Source organism: Rhinolophus sinicus, linkage group LG07 (genome assembly GCF_036562045.2).
Source record: "Rhinolophus sinicus isolate RSC01 linkage group LG07, ASM3656204v1, whole genome shotgun sequence".
In the NCBI taxonomy this organism is placed as follows: domain Eukaryota; kingdom Metazoa; phylum Chordata; class Mammalia; order Chiroptera; family Rhinolophidae; genus Rhinolophus; species Rhinolophus sinicus.
The window spans coordinates 22,669,185-22,692,203 of NC_133757.1; the positions used below are offsets into that span (position 1 = coordinate 22,669,185).

At 52.4% G+C, this 23,019-nt stretch overlaps 2 protein-coding genes across 20 annotated transcripts in view; both read left to right on the forward strand.

Moving 5' to 3' along the window:
- Positions 1-2,017, forward strand: part of ARMH3 (armadillo like helical domain containing 3) — a 142,836-nt gene extending 140,819 nt beyond the window's left edge. Inside the window, exons 26-27 of one of the 2 annotated variants that reach the window (XR_002136765.2) lie at positions 318-1,454; positions 1,645-2,017. Coding sequence is in view for 1 of the 2 variants with exons in the window: in XM_019724983.2 (XP_019580542.1) it covers positions 318-410 (93 nt within the window). In the remaining variant the exon portion in view is untranslated. Of the gene's footprint in view, positions 1-317 lie in introns of both variants that reach the window. The other variant, XM_019724983.2, reaches the window with a different exon arrangement.
- Positions 2,018-3,658: 1,641 nt separating this feature from the next.
- Positions 3,659-21,495, forward strand: KCNIP2 (potassium voltage-gated channel interacting protein 2). 18 transcript variants are annotated; one of them, XM_074339145.1, is made up of 11 exons: positions 3,659-4,057; positions 4,601-4,679; positions 5,345-6,267; positions 6,501-6,798; positions 18,243-18,367; positions 18,760-18,829; positions 19,003-19,073; positions 19,198-19,305; positions 19,471-19,575; positions 19,713-19,775; positions 21,025-21,495. In XM_074339145.1, exons 4-11 carry the CDS (start codon positions 6,597-6,599, stop codon positions 21,244-21,246), a joined length of 966 nt encoding a protein of 321 aa, XP_074195246.1. In that variant the 5' UTR covers positions 3,659-4,057; positions 4,601-4,679; positions 5,345-6,267; positions 6,501-6,596; the 3' UTR covers positions 21,247-21,495. The 18 variants fall into 18 exon arrangements, 17 of the variants coding, with proteins under 17 accessions (XP_074195246.1, XP_019580534.1, XP_019580536.2 ...); XR_012498446.1 differs by lacking the exons at positions 4,601-4,679; positions 5,345-6,267; positions 6,501-6,798 and adding exons at positions 16,570-16,665; positions 17,533-17,586; positions 20,084-20,147 and having other exon boundaries at positions 3,691-4,057; positions 19,471-19,589; XM_019724975.2 differs by lacking the exons at positions 4,601-4,679; positions 5,345-6,267; positions 6,501-6,798 and adding exons at positions 16,570-16,665; positions 17,533-17,586; positions 20,084-20,147 and having other exon boundaries at positions 3,691-4,057.
- Positions 21,496-23,019: the final 1,524 nt, after the last annotated feature.

Sequence of the window (23,019 nt, forward strand, 5' to 3'; positions counted from 1 at the left end):
CCCAGTCACCCGGCTGCATGGCCGAGGCAAGGCAGAGGCCCTCCTTCCCTGTCTGTGCTTGCTTCTGCCTCTGCTGGTGCTCAGATGCTCATCTTGTATCCACTAGTTTGTCTCTCAGCCTCTCTTCTTCTCACTATCACGGAACTGTTTGCTCACTTGCCTGCAGGGAGGATAGCTGTTAAGGGTTGATTTCCTAAGAGAGAAACTTCTAGCACTGCATTTTGGCCTTGTGCCTCAGGTACTGCCCTCTACTGTTTGTAACGGACTCTCCTTTCTCTCTGCCTGTGCCCTCCTACTTTTCCCTCACCCTTTCCCAGGTTCGATCCATTAGCACCAACGTCCGGAGAAACCTGGCCTTCCATACACTCAGCCAGGAAGTCCTGCTCAAGGAGTTCTCCACTATCTCCTGAGGCCACGTGTACCTGAGCAGCCACTGACTGCCCTTACCCATGAGGCTTCTGGGCTGGAGGGGGAGTGAGGGGACGGGACAGGGGGCTGTCCCCAAGGTTGCAGAACAACACAGATACTGAGTTCTCTCGGTGAAGGCCGCACTTCATTGGAGCTTGGACAGCAGGGGCCAGGAGGGACAAGCCAGGGATAGTCTTATTTGGGGAGGGGTGGGTGGGCACAGGGAGAAGCCTTCAAGAACATGGGGACTTTCAGGGTGGGCTCCCTGGACACCCCCCCCCCCACATTTCCAATTGAGATTACAAGTGGTGACTAATGTCTAATTTTCAGGAGCTGTTAGGGCAAGCGTTAGGGTGCTGCCAACACCCTGAGGGTCAGTGGCTCTCCTAGGCTTCTGAAAACAGACTAACTCCCAGATGGACGTGGAACCAATTCTGCTTCCTTTAGGCCTGGGGCTAAGCTGGGCTTGACATGTGTATCCCCTGCCTCCACTGGCACTCTGTCCAATTCTTAGGACCCTTAGCTCAGGCGTAGGATAGGGTAGGAATGGGGTCCCTTATTTCTATTTTCTAAATCCAGAGCTGATTGCCCTGGGATACTGGAGATTGGAATCCACCCAGTGCTCTGCTGCCTGGCCACCACTTTCTGGATTTGATTCTTGCTACCAGGAGTACCTGTTAGCTTCCCCTGCCTTCCAACCCATTGACTCATCAGCACTATAGGGTCACAACCTCAGCTTTTCATTTTCAATCTGGTTTCAACTGTCTTTAGGGTGTGTGTGTGAAATAAACATTGACAGGTTTTTCTGGAGCCCTCAGGTGCCTACTTTGCTGGTTCTCTTTCCAGCAGCTTCCCCACTTCCCTAGCCACCCGGTGCTCTGGAAGCCTCTTCTCCCTCCCTGTGTTCCACCCCCTCACCCTGCTGTTGTTTACATCCAGCCTGCCTGAGAATTTCCTCTGGGGAAGAATCTGTTCCTGCTGTGGTTTGGTGCCTGGGAGGGAGAGAACCTACTGGGGGCAGCTGTCCTCCATCTGCAAGAGGCCAGGTGAGCATCATGGAGAGGCTACTGGTATTCTGTGGGAGCCACAGGCAAGGCTCCTGACATTTGGGAAGTTGGCCTGTGATTCCTCCTCTGGACAGCCTCCCTGGGACCGCTGTAGGCTTTCCTTACCCCACAGCTGCCCCTGAAGTAGCTGCTGCTCTGAGATCCTCCCTTTCTAAAGTACTTTCTAAAGCCCGCAGGATGGCAGGGAACAAACAGCACAGGAAGAATCTGAAAGTGCAGGAATCCAGCAGCGAGAGCAGGTCTGGGACCTCCCCAGCTGCTATTCCTCTTCAACTTCCAATCTCTTTGGGATACTTGTCCTCCCTGGGAACCAGAGTTCTGGCTGCAACATTGAGCAGATATGCACTATTACCAGAGAATCTACCAACATGCTGCCATGTAGAGATTCTTACAGGGATCAGAGGCTGGGTCCTTCTGATCACTGGCTGGATAGTTCAGCTTGGGGCATTTAGTGTTTTCCACAGTGATAAACCCTAGAGGAACTGGAGCTGGAAGCTGGTGGCAAGTTGAAATTATTAAAAATTGATTTGTATGGGACAGTCTTTTTAGTGTCTTTTTTTCTTTATCTCCGTTACACAGCACTCATTTCTCAAGGACAGAGTTAAAGTCATCTTCTAGGTGCTGCTCCCATCTGGCTAGGGGACTCCTGCCTATCCTTATAGACTGTCATCCTGAGTCTGCTGGGCATAGAAAATCAGTTTGGTTCAGGGAGGTGTAGCCTCCCTTGCATTCTCGGTGGAAGCAGGGAGAAGAGAATTCCCTAATCACCAAACTTGGTGTTGAAGAGGCCAGCCAGCCCATTTGGGCTGCTTATGGATTCCTGCCAGTCTTTCCAATGAAGTGAATAACGGCAGGTCTAGGGCATGAGGCAATAAGCAAAGGACTCCTTGCCTTCCATGGTAGGGCCCACCTATCTCTGACCCATTTACATACACCTTATCCTAAGAACTCCAAACGAGTCCCATCCTCTCCTAAAGTCCAACCCCAAAAGTTGCTTCCCGTGCTCTGTCCTGCCCCAATGTCTTTGCCAAGTCTGGAAGATCTTCCAGAGCCAGGGGAGAGCCAGGAGCGGGGCATTGCTCCCAAAGATAGTGTCCTTTGGCTGCCTGTCCCTTTCTCATGCCTGAACTCCCACTATAATTCCTCCAGGGTTAATTGAATCAAGTGCTTGGAAATTAAATCCAATTAAAGAGATTAAATGTATTGGGGTTACTTTAGCTGAAGCTTTCAGTCACCACAGGTTACTCCTCCAAAGGAGCCATTGGGCAGGTAGGGATTACTTGGGATACTGCCACCATACTATCCAGACCCACCAGACACTTCCCTCCCCTCCATCCTCATGGTGGTGGGTGGAGGGCTCTTGCCTAGGATCCCAGGCAGCATCCTGGGGAAGGTCGGACAAATAGGCTCAGTCATTCAGTAGCCATTCCCGGGAGCCAGAGGTAGTCAGCTTTATGCAAGCCTCTGACTTCAGAAAAGGAGCTCATCTAAGAGAACGGGGCTCCTAACAAGAACATTTATTCCCCACTTTGGATCCTCACCCTTAGTCGCTCCCCAAATCTTACGTTAAACAGAAGTAATCTAGGACTGAGCATGTGACGAGAGAGAGAAGGGCAGGAAAGTTGGGAAAACACAAAGTCTTGGGAAACTGATCTGTTTCGCTCTTTTCTTCCCAGTTGGCCCACGGGGGTCATTAGATCAGGGAAGAAGGTGCTCAAAGTGAATGGGGCCCAGAGCCAGGGTCCTGGAGTCAGTGAGGGTTGGGGTCCTTCTGCGGTAAGAGAAAAGTAGTCCACTGGCTTGAGATGAGCCTTATTGAAGGCCGGGTCGACCGTTCCTCTGCACCTCCAGCCCCCTCCACGTAGGGTGGGAACGGGCCGGCCACAGAGACCCATAAACGGGAGAACAGGAGAACATAGGGGCGAACGTGGAGACTGACGAACAGGGGACTCAGACACAAACCCTGAGTGCCTTTGAATTGAGGGCGGGGTTTCCTCACTGTGGGGCCTTTCTGACCCTGCTATCCTGTACCCCAAAGACCCATGGCTTCAGGTTTAGGGGGTAGTGTTGCTGAAGAGCCAGTATTCCTCCCTGCTCTTTCCAGCTTACCCTTTCACCGGGTGCCTCCCCCGAGCTGCAAAGAGGAGGGGGCGGGGGTAGGGGGAGCCAATCCCGGCAGCGCCAAAGGGGGGAGGCGGCGGTGACAGCCGCGGAGAGGGGGCGGGAGGAGAGAGGCGGCTCTGCTCCGGCTCTGCGCTCAGCTCGGCTGTGTCTCCAGCTCTGCTCTCACCTACTGCCCAAGCCTCCCTCCTGCTCCTGCCCCACGACCCCCGGGTGGGCCTCAGACCCCGACCAGGTCCGTAGACTCTCAGCCCCAGCCCGGACTGTTCCGGCCCGCAGCCCCTGCAGCGCGCTACGCCGCCAGGGGGCGCCGTGTGAGCGCCCTATCCTGGCCACCCGGCGCCCCCTCCCACGGCCCAGACGGGACGGGAGTGGGGCGCCGGGGGCCATGCGGGGCCAGGGTCGCAAGGAGAGTTTGTCCGATTCCCGAGACCTGGACGGATCCTATGACCAGCTCACCGGTGAGTGGGTGAATTGGGGGTCGTGGGAGGGAGGGTAGATTACACCCCCCCAGACCCTTAAGCCTCTGACCCTGGCCAAGCCCTTACCCACACTCTGCCCCATTTCCAAGCACTCTCCCGGCTGTTCTGGGCCCCAGGACACGAGTTCAAAGCTTGGGTCCCACGGGTCAGGGGTGGTGGTGGCAGGAGGTGGGAAGAGCAGGTGGGCAGGGGGAGAGAGGCAGCAGGTGTGGGCGGGTGTGACACCATGCTAGGAGGGTGTCTGGAGTGGGAGGTGGTACGTGCGTGAGCGCCTGTCATTCTTTGTGTGTGTCTGTGTGTATATGTGTGTGTGCCTCCCACAGCTGGTTGCCATGTGCCCTGGGCTTGGTGACAGCCAGGGTGAGTGTGATTATATGTGGCTGTGCAATTGTATGATCTTGTCAGATGTTTGAGTGAGGTTGTGTAGCACCCTGATTGTACTAATGAAGTTGTTTTGACTATGTGTTTCTGTTCTATGTGCAACTCGACTTTGAGTGTGATTCTGTGACATGTGACTTCCAGAACGTGTTAGGGCTTCACTTTATGGTGACCTGTCTCTTTGTAAGACTTTGTGAACCTCCTGGGGCAAGCGATTGTTAAGGTGGGTTGTGTTATGTTTTGTGATTGTGAGACCATGCGGGTTATGTTGACATTTGATGCTGATTGTGTACTTTCACGTAGTGGAGTCTTCAGTGGGGCTCTGTGAGTGTCTGTGGTATGTCTTACCCTAGCTACCTCTCTGGCTTCCTGGTGCAGAAGGGGGTCTGTAGTGCATACCACTGCTTCCCCCACGTATTCTACAAATAGCCCAGGTGGACCCAACGAGGGACTCTAGGGTCCAGCTGCCCAGCCTGGTCCCCAGGAGCAGCACCTGGACAGTGAGGAGGCTTTGGTTAGTGCTGGGTCAGCCCCCCTATAAAGTACTCAGAGATCATTCTTACAACTGAAGCTCTTTCAACCCCCCAGCAACCCTCCCAAATTTCACCCAAACCTGGAGGAAAACACACCCTCTGGCCTCCCCTCCAGACCCAGAGATAGAAACTCTAGGCCTGGGAGGTGCCATATGGCCTCCCTTTATAAGTGACCCCCCCCAAAACCACTTTGCTGCCCAGGCATCCTCTCTGTCTCTTCCAGATTGGGGAGGTATGTGAGACCAGTACATCTGTGCCTATGCACATTCCTAGGTTGGTAGGCAGATCCATGTTTTTGTGTGGGTGACACCATGTGCACATTTCCATGTTCGTGTGTGTTTCTCTCATTGTACAGCCTGCCCAAGAACTCCAATAGAGAATGAGAGGAGGAAGACCGTCTCACCTGTGTCTGAAACAAGTAGGGAGTGGAGGGAGGATATGATCCTTGTCTGTCCTGAGCAGAGTGAGGTTAAGACTTAGGGATGGGGGAGAAGACTAGGATTTAATGCCTTTAGAAAGTGTCTCCCTCACTCACTGACCCTGGTGTGGTCCTAGTTCCTAAGCCAAGACTCTCAGAAGGGGGAGCCTTTCCACCCAGGCAGGCCCCAAATGTGTCTCAAACTTGGATGGAATTTAAAGGTCCAACTGTCTAGCTCTGCTTTGAACTCTGTTCTCATCATCTCAGGATCCTTGAGAGTTGTAAGAGCCCCAGGGCCCTCCTCAGCACCACATTAGTCAGTGTTTACTTCCTGCTTTGATTCTCTCCTTTACTGGACTCATCCCCTATCCACTTGGCTATTTGAATCAGAGATTAATTAGGTGAAGGAGGGAAGCACTTGTATTGGAAGGTGCAGGAATGGAAGTGTGAGTACCAGTTATGTATGACTTTTGCTCTCTCTGAGCCTCACTTTTCTCGTCTGTAAAATAGGGGAATACTACTTCCTGCCTACCTCCCAAGGGAAATAGAAAGGTCAAATATTGACAAGCATCAAGGATCGTTTTCCACATTAATGAGCCTCCTGTCTGTAGATAGCTCTACACACGATTTGGAAAGAAGAAATAGGACTACCAGGAGCTCTCCTTTCCAAGGAGGACTTATCTTATAGCAGGAGACAAATGGGTTGGGATGCCCCCTGTGTTAAAGCTCAGGGTGCTCAGGGTTCTTGGAGAGGACCTTAGCAGACGCCTGAAGGGGAGTCGTTGTCCGCGGTGCTGAAGAGCGCTCCGGGAGGAGGTGCAGCCCGGCCACGGAGATCCCAAGGTTCCTTCTGTGTGCAGGTGGGATTCCTGGGATTGGACATGGGGGATAGTCTTTGGCTCCCATAGCCCCAGCCCATCAGGCTGTTAGGGAGGGGGCCCTAAAGTCATACCTCAGGGCACCCTGGGTTCTTCCGACCGTTTTCCTTACCCACTCCCACTCCAGGCTCAAAACAAAGATGGGGAAGACTTTCAAAGGGGAAAAAAGTCCGTGAGCCACCCCGCCCTGCATCTAACCCCTCTGGTCTTCCCAGCCCTGCATAGCAGCTTGGCAGCGCGGCGGGGTGGGAAAAGTCAGCGGATCAGCGGTGTTTCTGTCCGAGCTGGAAGCAAAGAAAGGACTGGAGAAGATGAGAGAGTTGGGACCTGGCTGGCCAACGCCTGAGCTCGGATCCCTGGGCCTGGAATCTTGGAGTCGCGTTCCTCTGGCCATAAATATTGCTCCCCGGACTGGGGCGCCCCCGTGTGGTCATAGAAGAGCCATGCCTGCAGAGTTGATTCTGAATGGGGATGTCTCCAAATCAAGTGGCAAGATTTGTATGGAGTTCAGAGGTGATTCTCCAGAAGCCTCGTAGATGTCGGATTTTAAGCCAAAAATACGGGATCCCATTCAGAGGACTGGGATGTCCCTGCTGTGGGTTAACCCAGCAGTCTGGAGGCGTTAGTGGGTCTTGGAAGGGGTTTACTTTGGGTGTGAAGGGAGGGGAGCTTCTTGACGCATTTGGCTGGCAATCAGCATATGATAGGAGAGTCTGTGAATGCACTGGAGCAGGACAGAGGAACACAGAACACAATCAGCTATGAGAAAAAGGGATTCGGTGCCAGGAGACCGAGACCAGTAGGGGCACATCCCTGCCGCCTCTTCTTTGTCACCCATATACACTGGCCAGTTCCTCCTCCTCCTTTCTGCTCCCTCTCCCATTGGTCCCGGAAGTATGGAAGTGTGGGAAGTTTCCATGACAACTGTGGCCTCTTACCCCTTCTCATTTCTACCAAAATGGGAGGAGGAGGGGTGTGAAAGGCAGAGAAGGAGGGGCTGAAGAAGAGCAGTGAAAGATAAAAATTCATTTCCCCTCCACCTCCTTTTTCAAAACCAGTGAGTGCCCCCTTCCCCACCAAAAATCCTGAAAATGTTCCAAAAGAAGGCTGTAAGGAGAGTCCGCGCTGCCCCCGCCCCTGCCATCCCTCGCCCCAGTCTAGGAACTTTGGGGGCGGGTGCTTCAGATGATGGGGCCAGGCTGAGTCCCCCTCGTGCGGCCAGGAGAAGGCAGGGAACGGAACGAGACTGCTAGCTGAGATCCTGGTCCTGCCCGTCCGGCCCTCCCGCGCCGCCCACGCAGGGCCCACTCGGGTTGGGGGCGGAGACCCGACCACCCCGGGCCTTGGGGGCGGAGCTTGGCCACTGTGCTCTCGGCGGAACCATGAACCATTGCCCCCGCAGGTGCCGGAGCCCATTGGGGCAGGCAGCGCGATCCCTCTACCAGCTGGTGACTGGGTCGCTGTCGCCAGGTATGAGAAAGGGAAGAAGGGGGTTGACCCCTCAAAAAGTGAGCGAAGTGGGATAGGAGCCTTACAGAGGTGGGGAGGGAAAGGGCCCCTCACAGATGGAGCAGGATGTCTCAAAGGAAAGGATTTAAAGGGCAAAACCCCTGACAGAAGTGGAGCTGGAAATAGGATCCCTTACAGAGCAGGTGGAGGAGACAAGAATCCTCAAGAGGAAAGGAAAGGGCATTATTGTCCCTCACAATGGTAGAGGAGGGGGCAGGGCTTCTCACTGAGGTAAGAGGAGGGGGCCTCAAGCAGGTGGATGTGAGGGGCAAAGTCCCTCACAGGGACAAAAGGAGGAAGCTTGTAGCAGAGCAGGAAAAAGGCACAGCCCTTTTGCTTAATTTAATGGGATCTTAAGATGACTGGGTGAGTGTCCAGAAGGTAAAAGTCCTGAGGTGGAACTGGACCATCGTGAACTCAGCTAGTGAGTTCATGCATGAAGGGATGGATAGACTTGTGTGGCATAAGGATTGTATGTCACCATTTTGTCTATCTCTGCGAGTACGTGTTAATGGGGTTGTGATTACTGGGGTTGTGTTTCCCTGCGGTTGCACATCCTTGGGATTCTGTGACACTGAGACTGCGTGTACTTGGAGTTCTATGCTTTAGAGTTGGATTGGGAGTTCCTGAGTCACACTAAGTTAGTTGTGTAGCCTTCGCAAGGTTTTACCTTGGTGTGGGCTTTGTGGAATTTATGCCATGGAGATTGTGTATCATATGGTATTGCTGAGGTCTGCATACACCTCCACTTGGGTTTCCGTAGGACTGCCTGGGCAGGGCCCACAGCACCCAGCATCCCCTCCCCCACCTGGCCTGGGGAGACCAAAACCTGGCCCCATGACACTCTGGGATCTGTAATTCTCTGGCTCTCTCCATGGTATCCACTTGAGACCCTGGAGTACAGCAGGCCCCTCCTTGCTATGTGCTCACCAGAAGAAAGGGAAATGGGGCTGAGCCAGAGTCATACTTGGAAGTGTTTTGGGGAGCATGAATCTCCCAAACCCACTGCTTGGGCCTGTCTCTAGTGACAGATGGCTAGAGGCAGGCGGGGCCAGCTCTGTCATAGCAGGAATGACTTCCAGGCCCCAAAATAGCCCGAAGGGCTAGGGAGTTCATTAATCACCTGATGCAGCTGGAGGCTGCTGTGTCTTCTGGTCTGGCTGGGGATGGACGGATGATGGGGGACCGAGAAGGGCTTTGGGATCTTCACTGGAGGAGCAAGGACAGGCGAGAAAGTAGGACAGCAGCATAGGCTGGGTCCCCCCATAAGGCAGTATTACTCCAGGTTTGAACAACTAAATGACAGGAATATCTCTGTGGTGAGACTTGAGGGACCTAGGGAGGGCCCACCTAATGCTTCAAGATAGTTTTCCCTTGAACCCTTACCCTGTTTAAAGTGCTTCCATTAAGACTTCGCTTCTTTGGGTGAAGAGCTAAGTGGCCCAGGGATGCTTGGGGAAAACAGATCTGGGCAAGTTTCTCACAGGCCCTGAGACTTGAGAGGTCTTAGAGTGGGGTGAAGGGAGAACCTGAAAAACAACTCACTCTTTCACTTCTGACAGACTCTCCCATCAGAGGCCTGATTGATTTAGGACCTTGAATTCCTGTGAAGCTGGGTCAAGGTCTCTGAAGGTTGAGGGTAGAGGTGAGAGGGAAGTGGAGGGTCCAGGGACAGGGCAATTGGCTGTAAGCTTGTCAATCTGTCCGTTTGTGAGTCAGCAGCAGAGAGCAGGGAGTGCACCTGTGTTGCCTCTTTCAATCCAAGGCTCCATGGAACCTGAACACTTTTCATATTATCACTCATGATTCCCCCAACACAAACTAAACTACAGCCACCCAGGAATCCTTGACACCCCTACGTGCTTTGGAAAGATAGCTTGAGGGACCTGGAAGATCATTGGTTCTGTTTCAAGTCTTTATCCAGTTCTTAGCATCTGTGTTATCTTGGGAAAATCACTTCTCTGAGCTTCAACTGCATCTGCAACATGGGTATGTTACTACTCACTCTGACCATGTCAGCTGTAAGCACAGGAATAATAGACCCTACCTCTCAGGTTTAGTATGAGGACTAATTTAGATAATATATATAAATTATTTAGTACGCAAAATGTGCTCAGTAAATGTTGATCCCTTTGTTAAGGTGGACTGTTAACATTTTAGCCATCCTTTAAGAACCAGCTGAAAATATGCCCTCTCCAAGTTTTGTCTGGCCTTCCATTTAGAAAGTTTTTACTATAGCTCATTTCACGGCCTGCCTAACAATTCTGTCATGTAGGAGGCATATTTTGAATGAATAAATGCCTTATAGTTAGTTCCCTCTGTGAGCTGTCTCTCCCTGGTCAGAGGGAGCCAGAGCCCTGTTTGGTTCACCTTTGTTCCACAGGTACCAGCTCAGAGCCTGGCATTCAATTTGTATAGGTCCAGTTTTTTAATGTCTTTGCCCTCTAGGAACTTGGAATCTAGTTGAGGAAGCAGGATTGACCCAGAAAGATGTGGGTTCAAATGGGCATCGTCTTCTCTTCGCTAGGTAACTTTGAGCAAGTCCCTTTACCTCTCTGGGCATTATTTACCTCATCAGTAAGATGGATACAATTCTGTTCACTCTGCCTACCTCGTGGGGTTGTCATACAAAGCCATCAAGAGAACAATGTTTATGGAAATGCTTTGCGAATTGTTAAGAGCTATAGATTTGTAAGGAGGGGGTGGCATATTATTTGTAATGGTAGCAAACACTTCAGCAGTTACTCTGTGCCAGAAGTTATTCTAACAGCTTTCTGTGTATGAATTCATTTACTTCTCCCAGCAACCATATGAAATGGGAAACTGAGGCACACAGAAGTTAAGAACTTGTCCAGTTAATTGCAACTGGCAGCAGCTGGGATTTGAACCCAGGGAGTCTGGCAACCTGGCCTACACTATTACCTACCATGCTCTACTGCCTCCTTTTACTATTTCTACTAATAACATTACAGAATTAGGTGCTCAGCTTTGAGGCCCAACATTGAGTTCAGTAGAAATTCAGGTACGTGGGAGCCCACTGATGACTGACTGGAGGCTCTGAAGGGAAGAGAACTTAAGCTGCCTGTAAAGGTAGGTAAGAACTGTAGGATAGGAGAGCAGAAGGGAGGGCATTCCAGGCTGAGGGAATAGCAGGAGCAAAGGCACAGAGACAGCACCAAGTTTGGTGTGTTTGGGAGACAGTGAGGAGCCAAACTAGTTGGAAAAAAAAGGGATCTGCTGAGGAGGGGAAGGGGAAGGGTATTAAATGCCAGATGTAGAATTTGGACTGTGATAGGAAGATGTTTGCTGGTTTCCCCTGTAAACCTGTAATCTCTAAGGTGTGAGAAACCGAAAGAAGTCCCTGAGTTGACTTCTTCCTGAGGGAGGTGGGGAGAGTGAAGTAGAACCAAGCCTGCCTAAAGCTACCATCCTTCCCAGTGCTCCTTTCCACACCTTCCTGGGATGTTGGGTAAGGTCGTGTGAAATGGACGCCTGACCCCCAGTGGTGGCCTGTAGAATAGCAGTTTAGTGAACCTCACTTGAAGCGTTGGGACCAGCTCCCACCCGACCCCCACCCACTACTGGGGCTCAGACACACTAATTCCAGAGATGGACACGGAGGAAGGGCTCCCTCTGGGGTCATTACTGGGCGGTCAAGCTGCCTAAGAAGGGAGCCTATGTAGTGTGGTGGGTTAGTGTGCAGGCTCAGTCAGACTGAGTTAAAATTGAGGCTCTGATGTTACTGATATTGGAGATTTGCTTACCCTCCTTTTGCCTTAGTTTCACTACCTGTAATGTGGAGATAATAGTACTTCCTTCCCAGGTTTATTGTGAAAATTCAATGTGACAATGTCTGTAAGGACCTAGCACACTATCGACTGTGTTTCCCCAAAAATAAGACCTAGCCAGACAATCAGCTCTAATGCGTCTTTTGGAGCAAAAATTAATATAAGGCCAAGTCTTGTTTTAATATAAGACCGAATCTTATAATATAATATAATATAATATAATATAATATAATATACCAGGTCTTATATTAACTTTGCTTCAAAGAACACGTTAGAGCTGATGGTCTGGCTAGGTCTTATTTTCAGGGAAACACGGTAGCACATAGTGAGTGCTTAGCCAATGTTAGCCAGCTGTGTAGTAACTCCACCGCTCCGGTTTTCAGTGCACTGGCTCTGCAGGCCTCTCCCCACCCCCCTACTTTCCACCACCACCACCACCACCACGTTAGGAGCAGGAAAGGTGGGGGAGAGGCTCCAGGAATACTCTAGGGGACTGAGAGGCTGGGGGTGGGAGGGTGGCACCTTTGGTGGGGTCCCTCTTACCCTGGGATGGAGAACATCTACTCAAAAATGGTTCCCAAGGAGCCGGCAGGGCTTTAGCAGCTCCTGGGTGAGGCCCCAGCCAGGAGGAAGAGAAGAGCACAGTCCCTCCTCTTCTCCCAAGGAGCTTGAGTCTCTTGGTCCCAAAAGCCACTAAATAAGTCCCCTCTCCAGAGGGTCGTGACAGGACTATGCAGCCTTTTTCCTGCCCAGGCTATTGGACCCAATCCTCCCTCCTTGGGCCTCAGTTTCCCTGTCTGTGGCCTGTGGGAAGAGAGTGCTTCCAGCCTCGGTCTCCATGGCAACCGCAATCGATGGTTGTGGTGTCCTCCTGACGGGAGAGGTCACTGCCTTCTCCTCTCTTATATGCTCATACAGTTTCATGCAGATACAATTACACAACCACCATAGACCCATACTCCTAATTATAGGGCACATCCATATTATGAGTCTTCAGACCCACATCCCACAGTCCTACTAAAGCAGACACCTCACACCCCATGCACAGAAATACCCCAATAAACTCACACACGTGGACCATAGACACCCAGGTCACATACCCACATATACAAGATACATACCTAATAGGTACACAATCATGTAAACACACACAGACACACATACTCTCCATACAGACAAACACAGAACATACACACGAGAAAACACCCAGACACTCATAACATATTCTGACCCATACATCTAGTACTTACATATGTACAGCTCATATTTACACACATACACACTGCCCCTTCCCTGCCTTCTCCCTAAGCACAGCTCCTCTGTTTGACCCCTTCCTTTGGGTCTGACCCCTTCCTTTGGCGCGTAGTAGCCACAGGGTATCTGGGGGAAGCTGTCCTCAGGGACAGAAGCAGGCCAATGCCTCCCTCCTGTGGTCTGGCCTGGCCCATATCCTTCACACCGAAGCTCCCAAGAAGATGCCAGTCCAGAGGCTGAGGTGGCCAGTGAAGAGGAAGAGGCTGTGGCTGGGAGGCGAATGGGGCAGAGGCGGGGTGAGGAGGGTGGGGAGAGGGAGGAGATCTTGGGAGGGAGAAGGGGAGGGAGGCTGCGGGCGGTCCTACTCACGCTGGGGAGCCTGAGGGGGAGGTGGTGTGAGGAGGGTGGCAGGCCTATCTGAGCCTCAGCTGGTGGGGGCCATGCCCCAGGCCCACCATGAACCTGGAAGGGCTGGAGATGGTCGCTGTGCTGGTGGTCCTCGCCCTGTTTGTCAAGGTCCTGGAGCAGTTTGGCCTCTTTGAGCCTGTCTCCTTGGAAGGTAACCTAGGTATCTGGGCAGGTCCGGGCTGCTGGCTGGAGGGACAGCCGCCAACAGCATGAGGGGTGGGGGGGAGTTACTCTGACTTTTATGACTGGGGGCAGGGGTGAGCAGGTTAGTAATGGGATAGGGCATCTCGGGGAGGTGAGGAAGGGTGCGTTTGGAACAGGACTTCTGGGAGAGGTTAAAGAGAGGGACTTGAGTGGATCTGGGGGGAGGTGAGGAGGGAATCTGGGGGGTGGTGTCTGAAGGAGATGAAGAGAGAGGGCCAGGGGACAGGGTGTTTGGGGCAGATGATGAGGGGTACAGCATGGGAGGACTGGGGTGTGGAGGTGAGGGGAGTCTGGGGGATATGAAGGGGGGTCTGGAGATAGGCAGGGGTATCTGGAGTAGAGGAAGGAGGTTCCAGAGATCATGAGATAACACCAGACTTCTGGGGAGTCCCTTTTGGGGCCAGTGGCCCACAACAGTGCTCTGAAGACATGTGATTTTCCACACATCCATCCTTGCAGGTGTGTGTGTGTGGATTCAGTATGTGAGAGATACAGGGATTGTAATTGTGTGTCTGTTCATGTGTGTGATAAGAATGGACAAAGTGTGTGACTGTGTGAGCCTGTGTATCAGGGATGTGATCAGAGTGACCGGGTGTGTGGCTTTGTCAGATGGTAGAGGTGACTGTGCCTAATGGGGACAAGGTATGTGGCTGAGCCTCTGGGCATCGGATTGTGTGCATGGCTGTCCCCAGAGTTCCCCGAAAATATACTAGCTCTATACCAAAGGCTTAGGATGGGAGTAGGTTCTGGTGGGACAGGAGAGGGAACACCGTGAATGAGACATTTACAGATCAGCTCTGGCAGGAAGGTGAAGGTGTGGGTTAGATCAGGGACCCTACTTCCCAAAAGCCCCCTTGCCTCTCCCAGTTAGTTCCTCTCAGCATCCAAGGGCAGAATGGTCTCCAGGGCTTAGACACTGGGAGTGGGATATCAATTCTCCACTCCATCCCAGAGTCAAGTGGGGAGAGTGATACTGGAGGTAGAGAAGGGAGCAATTTCTGCCTCCCACACACACACACACACACATACAGAGAGTTTTGGCCTCTCCCTCTTCTTCACACCAAGAACTGTGCAGCTCCATAGCATGGCTGTTCCCCAGTTCCACCAGGGACTGGAAAACAGGCAAGAAACCTGATTGGAGGGCTGCAGGGTAGACACCTGGGAGAACTAAAAAGATGTGAAGGGAGCTGGGAACAAGAGGAAGGTCCATAAATTTCCTGTTCTAGGGTGCAGTAAGAGCAGAAAACTTCTAGCCCACCCGCCATCCTCTGCTGCATTTATTGGGATGGGATGAAGAACAGGGATTGGTCCTAGATGAACTGGGGTTCATCCAATCCTAAAAACATGAAGTCAGTTGGGCTCTAATTTGCCATTCCCTTTAGACTATTTGGTGGGAAGAGGTGTTACCCAGGAAACCCAGTAGTCCTGTAGGCTGAAGGCAGCCTCCTTCTCTTCCTACTTCTGGAGGAACCTAGAGGAAATTGAGTCCTGGGTGCACGTAGTGGGGATGTGTGAAAAGGGGTAGGTTGGAAGAGGCAGGGGAGCCTACCCCCCTCTCACTCCCCACCATCCTGCCCGCCCGCCCCCCCCCCCCCCCCCCCCCCGGTCTGGTGGCGACTATACCACTGGAGGCCCCAGGTGCGGCTTCGGCTTCGGGAAACCAAAGTCTGGGCTAATGGAACCTTGGGCCAAGAGCCAGGCCGCCATCGATCCCTACCCGGCCCACCCCTTCCCCCTCCCCTCCCCCTCCCACTTCTCCATAGCTCCTGCTGCGGAGGAGGGTGAGAGAATGTATTGGAGGGGGAGGAGGCTTTGACTTCTAGCTGTTAACTTCCTGGGAGCAGGGCCTTGTCCTGAGGGTGGAGTCTGGCTTGGGAGGGCGGGGCCTGCGTGGGTGTTGTGATGCCCGAGTAACCTACAACCAAAGCTAGAAGGGCCCCTCCAGGAAGGGACCGAGGCCGACCTCAGTCTGTGCGCCAGGTCCGGTGGACTCTGGCCTGAGTCTGGAGACGGGTGCAGCCGGGACACAGACACACACGAAAGCCGAGAGTCTCCCTAGGATACAATTATAGCTGTAGGAAACGTATAAATAGGGGAAGTGAGGGGAATTGTAATCAGTGGGCTCTGCATAGGCCACGTTACACCAAAATACTCATCTCTAAGGTCTGAGTTCGCTATAATTTCACCTTCAAAGAGTAAGCCATACTGGAAAGGACTGGGAAGGGACACTTTGAGGTTGGATGATGAGGAACTCAGTTCCACTGGCAGGAGGACTCTAGGTGCCTGGGAATGAGGAGTTGTAGAAAAGAAAGGGGCGTACCCAGGACACAGAGGTTCTGTGGGTGAGGCGCAGTCTTAGGTATCTGGGTGCCATGGACACATAGGTCACAATATGCTATGGGTATGTGTCATGGTGATCTTGATGTGTCATAATATAAGGTCATAGTCTGTTGTGTCATTAACACAGTGTCATGATGTCCCAGGGTCATTGTGTGTTTTTGTGTGGTTTGATTATGCTGTGTGTAAGATGGCCTGTATGTGTCATGTTTTTCCTAGGTCATATTTGTATGTTTGTATTAAGGAGTTTTCAGTTCAGTGTGTGTGAGTGTGTGTGTGTGTGTGTGTGTGTGTGTGTGTTGGAGGCTGCTTAATTAGGCCATTGGGTTAATTGAGTTACTGGGTATCATGCTGTATGGCAACCATCACTCTGTGATTTATTGTTCTATGTCACTATCCACTCCTGTCACTATATATGTGTGTGGGAGAGGTGTTCCTACTCAGGCAATTCTTGGGTTGGACATCACCCTCAGAGGTCCAGCCACAGCACTGGAGCCAAGGGTCCGGGGTCAGCAGACGCTAAAGCCAATGCCACCTCCTCTCCCCGACCCCCCTCGATGTCCCTGGCTGCGTCCCATTATGCAAGGTGCCCAAGCCGCCTCTGTGGATTTTCCATGCCTCTGAAACCCACTGGGCTCCCCTGGCCCTAGCTACCCTTGCCATCCCTCCTCAACCCTCCCCAACAAACCCCCCCCCCAGTCTGAGTTGATTTGTGATGGTGGGGAGGGGACACGGAGGGGCAGTGGGGGTTAATGTGCCTTCCTGGGGTCTTCTCTCTTCCCAGGCCACCCTCCAGGGCCCACTAAAAAAGCGCTGAAGCAGCGGTTCCTCAAGCTGCTGCCGTGCTGCGGGCCCCAGGCCCTGCCCTCAGTCAGTGAAAGCAAGTGCCGCTCCTGTGCTTCCGGGGGCGGGGCCCGTTTGTGTGGGGTGTGACCAGTGTGACCGGAGCGGGCCTGCGTGTGTGTGCGTGGGCGTGACCAATGTGTCGGGCGACGGCTGGGCACTGGCTGGTGCGAGAATGAGCAAGCGTAGCTGCATCTCTGTAAGGAAGCGGAAGGTGTGGGCGTGCTGTTTAGGGGAGTGGTCCGTGTCTGTGGGCGTATCCAGTTTGCGAAATGGGCGGGACCCGGGCCTTTGGGCGTGGACAGTGTGGCAGGGCTGAGGCCCGAGGCTAGTGGATGTGGCCAATTTGGCAGGGGTGGGGGGGCCAAGCGGTTGTGCAGGTCTGTGCGTGGCTTACCTGGGTAAGTGTCTGCGACTCTGGCTGCCCGCCCCGCCCCTGGTCATATTTTGTACGTTGCCCGGCAGATGGAGCCCGCGTTCCTCCAGATGCCCGGATATTTGGGTTTTCTAGTGACAGCCTGGTCCCCAGTTGAGTGACCTCGCTTTGTCTCTAGGCCTGTTTCCTCAGTTGGGCTTTGTCCACCTCATAGGATCACACTGCATTTTGCAAGCTATAAAGGCCCTTTTTGTAGTTATTTGAGAATGTCGTTGTGTTTGTTTCCGGGTCTCACTTGGGGGTAGATTCGAAAAAAAGACAGGTGTGAGTCCTGCAAGCATGTGTGTGTGTGGGATCTATTTCGTGTGTTTCTGTGCTCGTTCGTTACGTGTGCTTTTGCGCGCGGAGCTGGGGTGTGTGCATTGTAACACGCAGGTCTGTGAGATTTGCTGTGAGTGTGAAGGGTGAGTTGTGTGTCTGCGTTTGTCCGAGTCTTCAGCTTTCTCGGTGACAGTTCGCTCCCTTCAGCATTAGCTGCCCCAGCCTCCTTCCGCCCCCACAGACCCCGCCCGCTGGACCCAGGTGACTTACTCTCCTGGTGGGGGCAGGGAGGGGCTTTGGGATCTCAGGGTCGGGGCACTTGCCTGGGGACTGGATTGTGGGGGGCTGGGGCGGGACGGAGATGGGGCCAGGGGTGGGGCCTTCGCTAAGGCTTATAGGGGACGGGGCAGGGGTGGGGTTTGGATGGGGCTTGGCTGGAGCTGGGTGGAGCATGGCTCGGGCATGGCCACGATAGACGGGGCTTGGCGGGAGGGAAGGATCTGGGCGGGGCAAGGCCAGGGTTGGGCGGATCTGAGTTAGTATGGGAAGGCCAGGAACTTGAACCCTCAGACACCCTCCGAACCCATCTTTCCTATTCCTCCCCTTCTGGAATGAATATGGGACTGGGGCCTTCCCCTCCAACCAGGGATCGAGGGTCCAGGGGCCAGCGCTAGGTCGGACCCCCTGGATCTGGGGCCAGGCCTGGCCTTGGGTCGGCCAGCTGATAGACCTCGAAGCTGACCAGCGTCTCCTCTCCTTGCCTTGATGTCCTCGGCACGGGGTCCGGGGAACTCGCAGGCTGGTCTCTGGTGTCGGAGATGGGGCTATGGATGGGTCGGTGATTTTGAATAGGGGTCGTTGGGGCCGGGCCTGAGGCGCGGCTGTCCCCCCTACCGCCCCTGCCCCCCCCCCCGCAGACAGCGTGGAGGATGAGTTTGAACTGTCCACTGTGTGTCACCGGCCTGAGGGTCTGGAGCAGCTGCAGGAGCAAACCAAGTTCACGCGCAAAGAGTTGCAGGTCCTTTACCGGGGCTTCAAGAACGTGAGTGCAAAGCCAGGCCAAACTGGGCGAGGGGTGGGGCGGGGGGCGGGGCCTATCCAGAATTTCTCAGAAAGGTGGCCCGGACGCTTTGGGGAGAGAGAGAATGTGAGCGGGAGCGAGAGCCCCACCTTCCCTCGCAGACCGAACTTCTACGGGGAACTTATGGCCTGTTAGAGAGGAGGCGGAGCCTGTAGACTGCCCAGGTTACTTCTGTGTTTTTATAATTGTGCACTGAGGAGAAGTCTTGTCTCCCATTGGAAGAGCCACATGGTGAGCCCCCTGGAGACATGAAGATTGTTTCTCTCTCTGGGAACCTCTGGGAGGGGTATGTAAGAGAGGTGAGTGGAAGCGGATTTTGTCTCTGCCCTCAGTCTGGTCTCCCCACCCCCCAGGAATGTCCCAGCGGAATTGTCAATGAGGAGAACTTCAAGCAGATTTACTCCCAGTTCTTTCCTCAAGGAGGTGAGGGAACAAAGCCGGAGAGGAAGCAGCTATCCATTTCTAGGCTGAGTGGGGAGAGGGTTCTGGAGGGACTGAGAATGCCAAATGATAAGAGGCATTTGGGGAGCCCCACAGAGATAGGAAGTCCTCTGCTGTATGGAAGCCAAGCTTACTGATCCACACATGTTCTACAGACTCCAGCACATATGCCACTTTTCTCTTCAATGCCTTTGACACCAACCATGATGGCTCAGTCAGTTTTGAGGTGAGCTGGAGGAGGTGGGCCAGGGAGGCCTGGGGCTTCAGAGCCAGGACCTCTGAGCCAACCCCAGAAAGGGGGTGGGGTGAAGGGTATCTGAAGACACATTTCCTCCCTGCCTCCTTCCCAGGACTTTGTTGCTGGTTTGTCAGTGATTCTTCGGGGAACCATAGATGACAGGCTGAACTGGGCCTTCAACCTGTATGACCTCAACAAGGACGGCTGCATCACCAAGGAGGTACACAGGGCAACTGAAGAACAGGAGAGGAGGTGTAAAGGGCCCATAGGAGGACATGTGACCCACATATGCGTCACCAGCAAGGGGTGAGGGCGGCCCTAATCCCTAGGCTTCCTGGTTTGGAAGCTGGAGGCTCTGAGGAGGGATCCTCTTCTTTCCTAACAGGAAATGCTTGATATCATGAAGTCCATCTATGACATGATGGGAAAGTACACGTATCCTGCACTCCGGGAAGAAGCCCCAAAGGAACATGTGGAGAGCTTCTTCCAGGTGCCTGGGACTGGGTAGGCTGCAGGGTCCTGGAGTGAAGGGAAAGAGTTGAGGTCCCAGTAGGGAACTTACATGAGTTCTACTTGCCTCTTTCCTTCCATCCCTCCTATTCTCCTCCCCACTACCTTTTTTTGCAGAAGATGGACAGGAACAAGGATGGTGTGGTGACCATTGAGGAATTCATTGAGTCGTGTCAAAAGGTACAGGTCCCCGCCCTCCACATTTCCCTGGTCTGAACTCAGGGCCAGATTCAGTGATACAGGAGAAGGCTCCTTTGGGCAGAGTATCATTTCCCTAAGTGAACCCCACTCCCAAATCCTATTCCTTCACAACTCAGAGAGGCCTGTCCCTTCCCCACCTCTGGTCTCTCTGGTGTCTCCTTCCTCACTGCCTCTTTGTGTCTCTGGATGCCCCCATTTATGTCTCAATGTCTCTCTCCCTGTCTCTGACAAGCGCTTTTTCTTTTTCTCTCTCTCTCCTATCTGCCTCTCTTATACCATGGCTACAGGACGAGAACATCATGAGGTCCATGCAGCTCTTTGACAATGTCATCTAGCTCCCCAGGAGAGGGGGTCAGTTTTCTTAGGGGGACCATGCTCTAGCCCTAGTCCAGGTGGACCTCACCCTTCTCCTCCCAGGTCTGTCCTCATCCTAGCCCTGCCCTTGGGCCTGTAGGAATCCAAGAGCCTGGGGATTCAGTGGTCCAGATCACTGGAGCTGAAAGGGTCAGGGAGTGGGCAGAGTATATCTTCGGGGTGATCCCACTCCCAACAGCTCCCGCCCCCTTCTTGCCTGACACTCAGTGCTGAGGGTGCCCCTGCTATAGGAATTGAGTGGTTCTCCACCTCCTACCCTCACTCTAGAAACCACAACACTAGACAGAATTTCTCCTGCTATGGTGCTTCCCCCATCCCTGACCCCATAAACAATTTTCCTAAAGACTCCTTGTCAGAGAGGCTGCTCTGTACTTGGCACTGACTGGCCTTTCAGACCAAGGCCTTTGAGAGTTCTGTAGGAGGGGGGGACAAGAATGTAAAGGGAGCAATCTTGGGCTTGCGCCAGTGGTTAGGTCCTAGGAGGTAGCTGGAGTAGAGAGCAGAAAGTCCTAGAGATTATCAGTGAGAGCTGAGGCATGCCAGGCTATCTCTCTGAGTGCCACAGGTCTGCCACCAAGCCATCAGAATATGAGTTTCCAGGCTCTTCAGAAGACCTTATTTCCTTGGAAACACCCCAGAAATTTTCCATACCCTCTTCAGTATCCCAAGAGAGCCTGGGATCCTGATGTCTGGATTATCCCTGGAAGTTTTTCTTCTCATTCCTTCCTTTTTGTATGGTGGTGGTAGCAGCAAGGGAATATGGGTGGGAGACGTCCTGGCTGATTCCTGCCAAAGTTTCAGCCTACCCTCTCTGGTAGCTACAATTTAAGTTTTCATTTGCCATTTCCTCTAGACTTGGAGGCATGGAGTGAGTCAGGGACCATCCAGTGGATGCCTTAGAAGAAAAGGGAAGATGGAGGCAGACATAGCATCTGAACCCAGTGTGGGGGCATTCATTAGAATCTTTGATCTACGCAGGCTCTATTTCAGCCCCCCACATAGCCTCCTCATTTCCCACCTATGGTCTCCTCTTGCTTTATTCAATCTACCCAGAGATGCCCTTGAACACACCTAGAAGGCAGAGACCATAGAACCGAGGTCCCACTTCATCAGCAGCATCCCTGCCATGCTGCCATCCTTTAATATACCTGCTTGTCCCATTTAGCTCACCTTCCCAGTCAGTCAGGATCTGAGGGGAAGGGCCCTGCCCTGAGGAAGCTCCCTTTCTCATCAGAGTACTGTTGACTGCTTTGCATTTTTGCTCCTCTGTATATTTTGTAAAATAAGAAATACACTAGATCCAATAAAACACAATGGCTATGCACAGGCTGCTGTCTCTGCCTCTTTGTCCCTCTTACCCCACACACACTTCACAACCTCTAACTCATGCACTTGCAGATTTTTAGATCCCAAAGAAAGTGCCTCTCTTTCCCATAGTATGTCCAATCCTTGGCAGGAAACCAAGACACAGTTTCTGCAAGGGTTGGAAAGCTACCTGACCTCAGGGAGACACCCACGTGAATCTCTCTCCTTACAGAAAACAAAGAAGAGACAGGTTATCGATGTGCTAAAGACTATGTCAAGCCAGCTGTATTTTGGCTAAATGTTCTTACAAGTTGGATCAGGAATTTCTAACTTACAGACATCACTTAATCTCAAAGTGCTTTCTTTTGAGGGCGGAAATTCCCTTTAGTTTCTAATGAAAATTTCATTGTGTAAATATCCCAATTTTGCCTCCAATATGGACATACATTTGTGTCTATACTCCAGCCAAGAATGATGGGGGTCAAATGAAGTGGACTCAGGGCAGGTCACCATGGAGCAGGTGACACAAAGGGTAATAGATATTTCCTGTGTGGGGTTGGACCCTTTCTTTATTCTGCTCCTGGAGAGAGGCCACCAATGGTAGGGCACGGTAATTAAACTTCACCATCCATAGAAGAGGAATCAGGCATTCTTGTCCATCAATGTACACATTGAAAAGGTCAGGGGATGGGTATGTTGTCCTAAAAACAAAAACTTAAAAACTTCCAGAGTCCATCATTCTATCTGTGTTCCCTGCTCACATCACGCAAATATCTGCTCCTTAGGACTTTGGGTTTCTTTGGGACCAACCCCTCTGAAAGACCTGATGAAAGCTGTGGGCCCACTGTGCAGAAGGAAAAAAAGACACACTTTTCCATATACTGTTGTATCCCTGAAAGTCAACCATGGGCCCAAAGTTAAGAAGAACCTGTGGTCGAGTCTACCTTTCAGCTTTCCATTGTACAGAAGAGGAAACAGGTGTGTTTATAGGAGGCTAGAGACTAGACCCAATCCCCCAAGTCTCTGTCCCGGATGTCACAGTAAAGATTTATGTGTGAAAGATGGATGCTGAGCATGTCATGCATAGTCTAAACAAGGTGACACTGTGACAGGTTCTCATGGCACCCTATCCTTTTCCTTCATGGCCCTTCTGTTTGTAACCATATATTTATTTGAGTGGTTATTTGTCTTCTTTGATACACTGTAAGCTCCTGAGGGCTCCTCAAGTGCCTGGACTATGTTTTTTCCCCCTACCATCCTATCTTCGAGGCCTGGAACCTGGTTAGTATATGAATATAACTGGGTTAGGTATGGAGTCGTTCTCTATGTTTTAGGGTAGATCCAAATTTAAGGGGAATTGAAGTCTGAAGCTGAGAATTTCTAATGAAATGAGAAGTGCCCCAGAGCCAGGGCACACAAATGGGAACCCGAAAGAAAACAGACAGTTGGCATTCTGATTTTTTTGGCTATTCGTTGGTTTCTAAATATTGCCAGCTGCTCCATCTCAAAACACCCTCCTTTCTTGCCTTCCAGTATTTCATAC

What these genes read in the sequence shown, in the direction of transcription:
- KCNIP2 (XM_019724965.2), top strand. Translation starts at nt 3,985, where the DNA reads ATGCGGGGCCAGGGTCGCAAGGAGAGTTTGTCCGATTCCCGAGACCTG. An exon ending in ATGGCTCAGTCAGTTTTGAG is followed by an intron (nt 19,074 to 19,197) that starts GTGAGCTGGAGG and finishes CCTCCTTCCCAG; the next exon opens with GACTTTGTTGCTGGTTTGTC. An exon ending in ACGGCTGCATCACCAAGGAG is followed by an intron (nt 19,306 to 19,470) that starts GTACACAGGGCA and finishes CTTTCCTAACAG; the next exon opens with GAAATGCTTGATATCATGAA.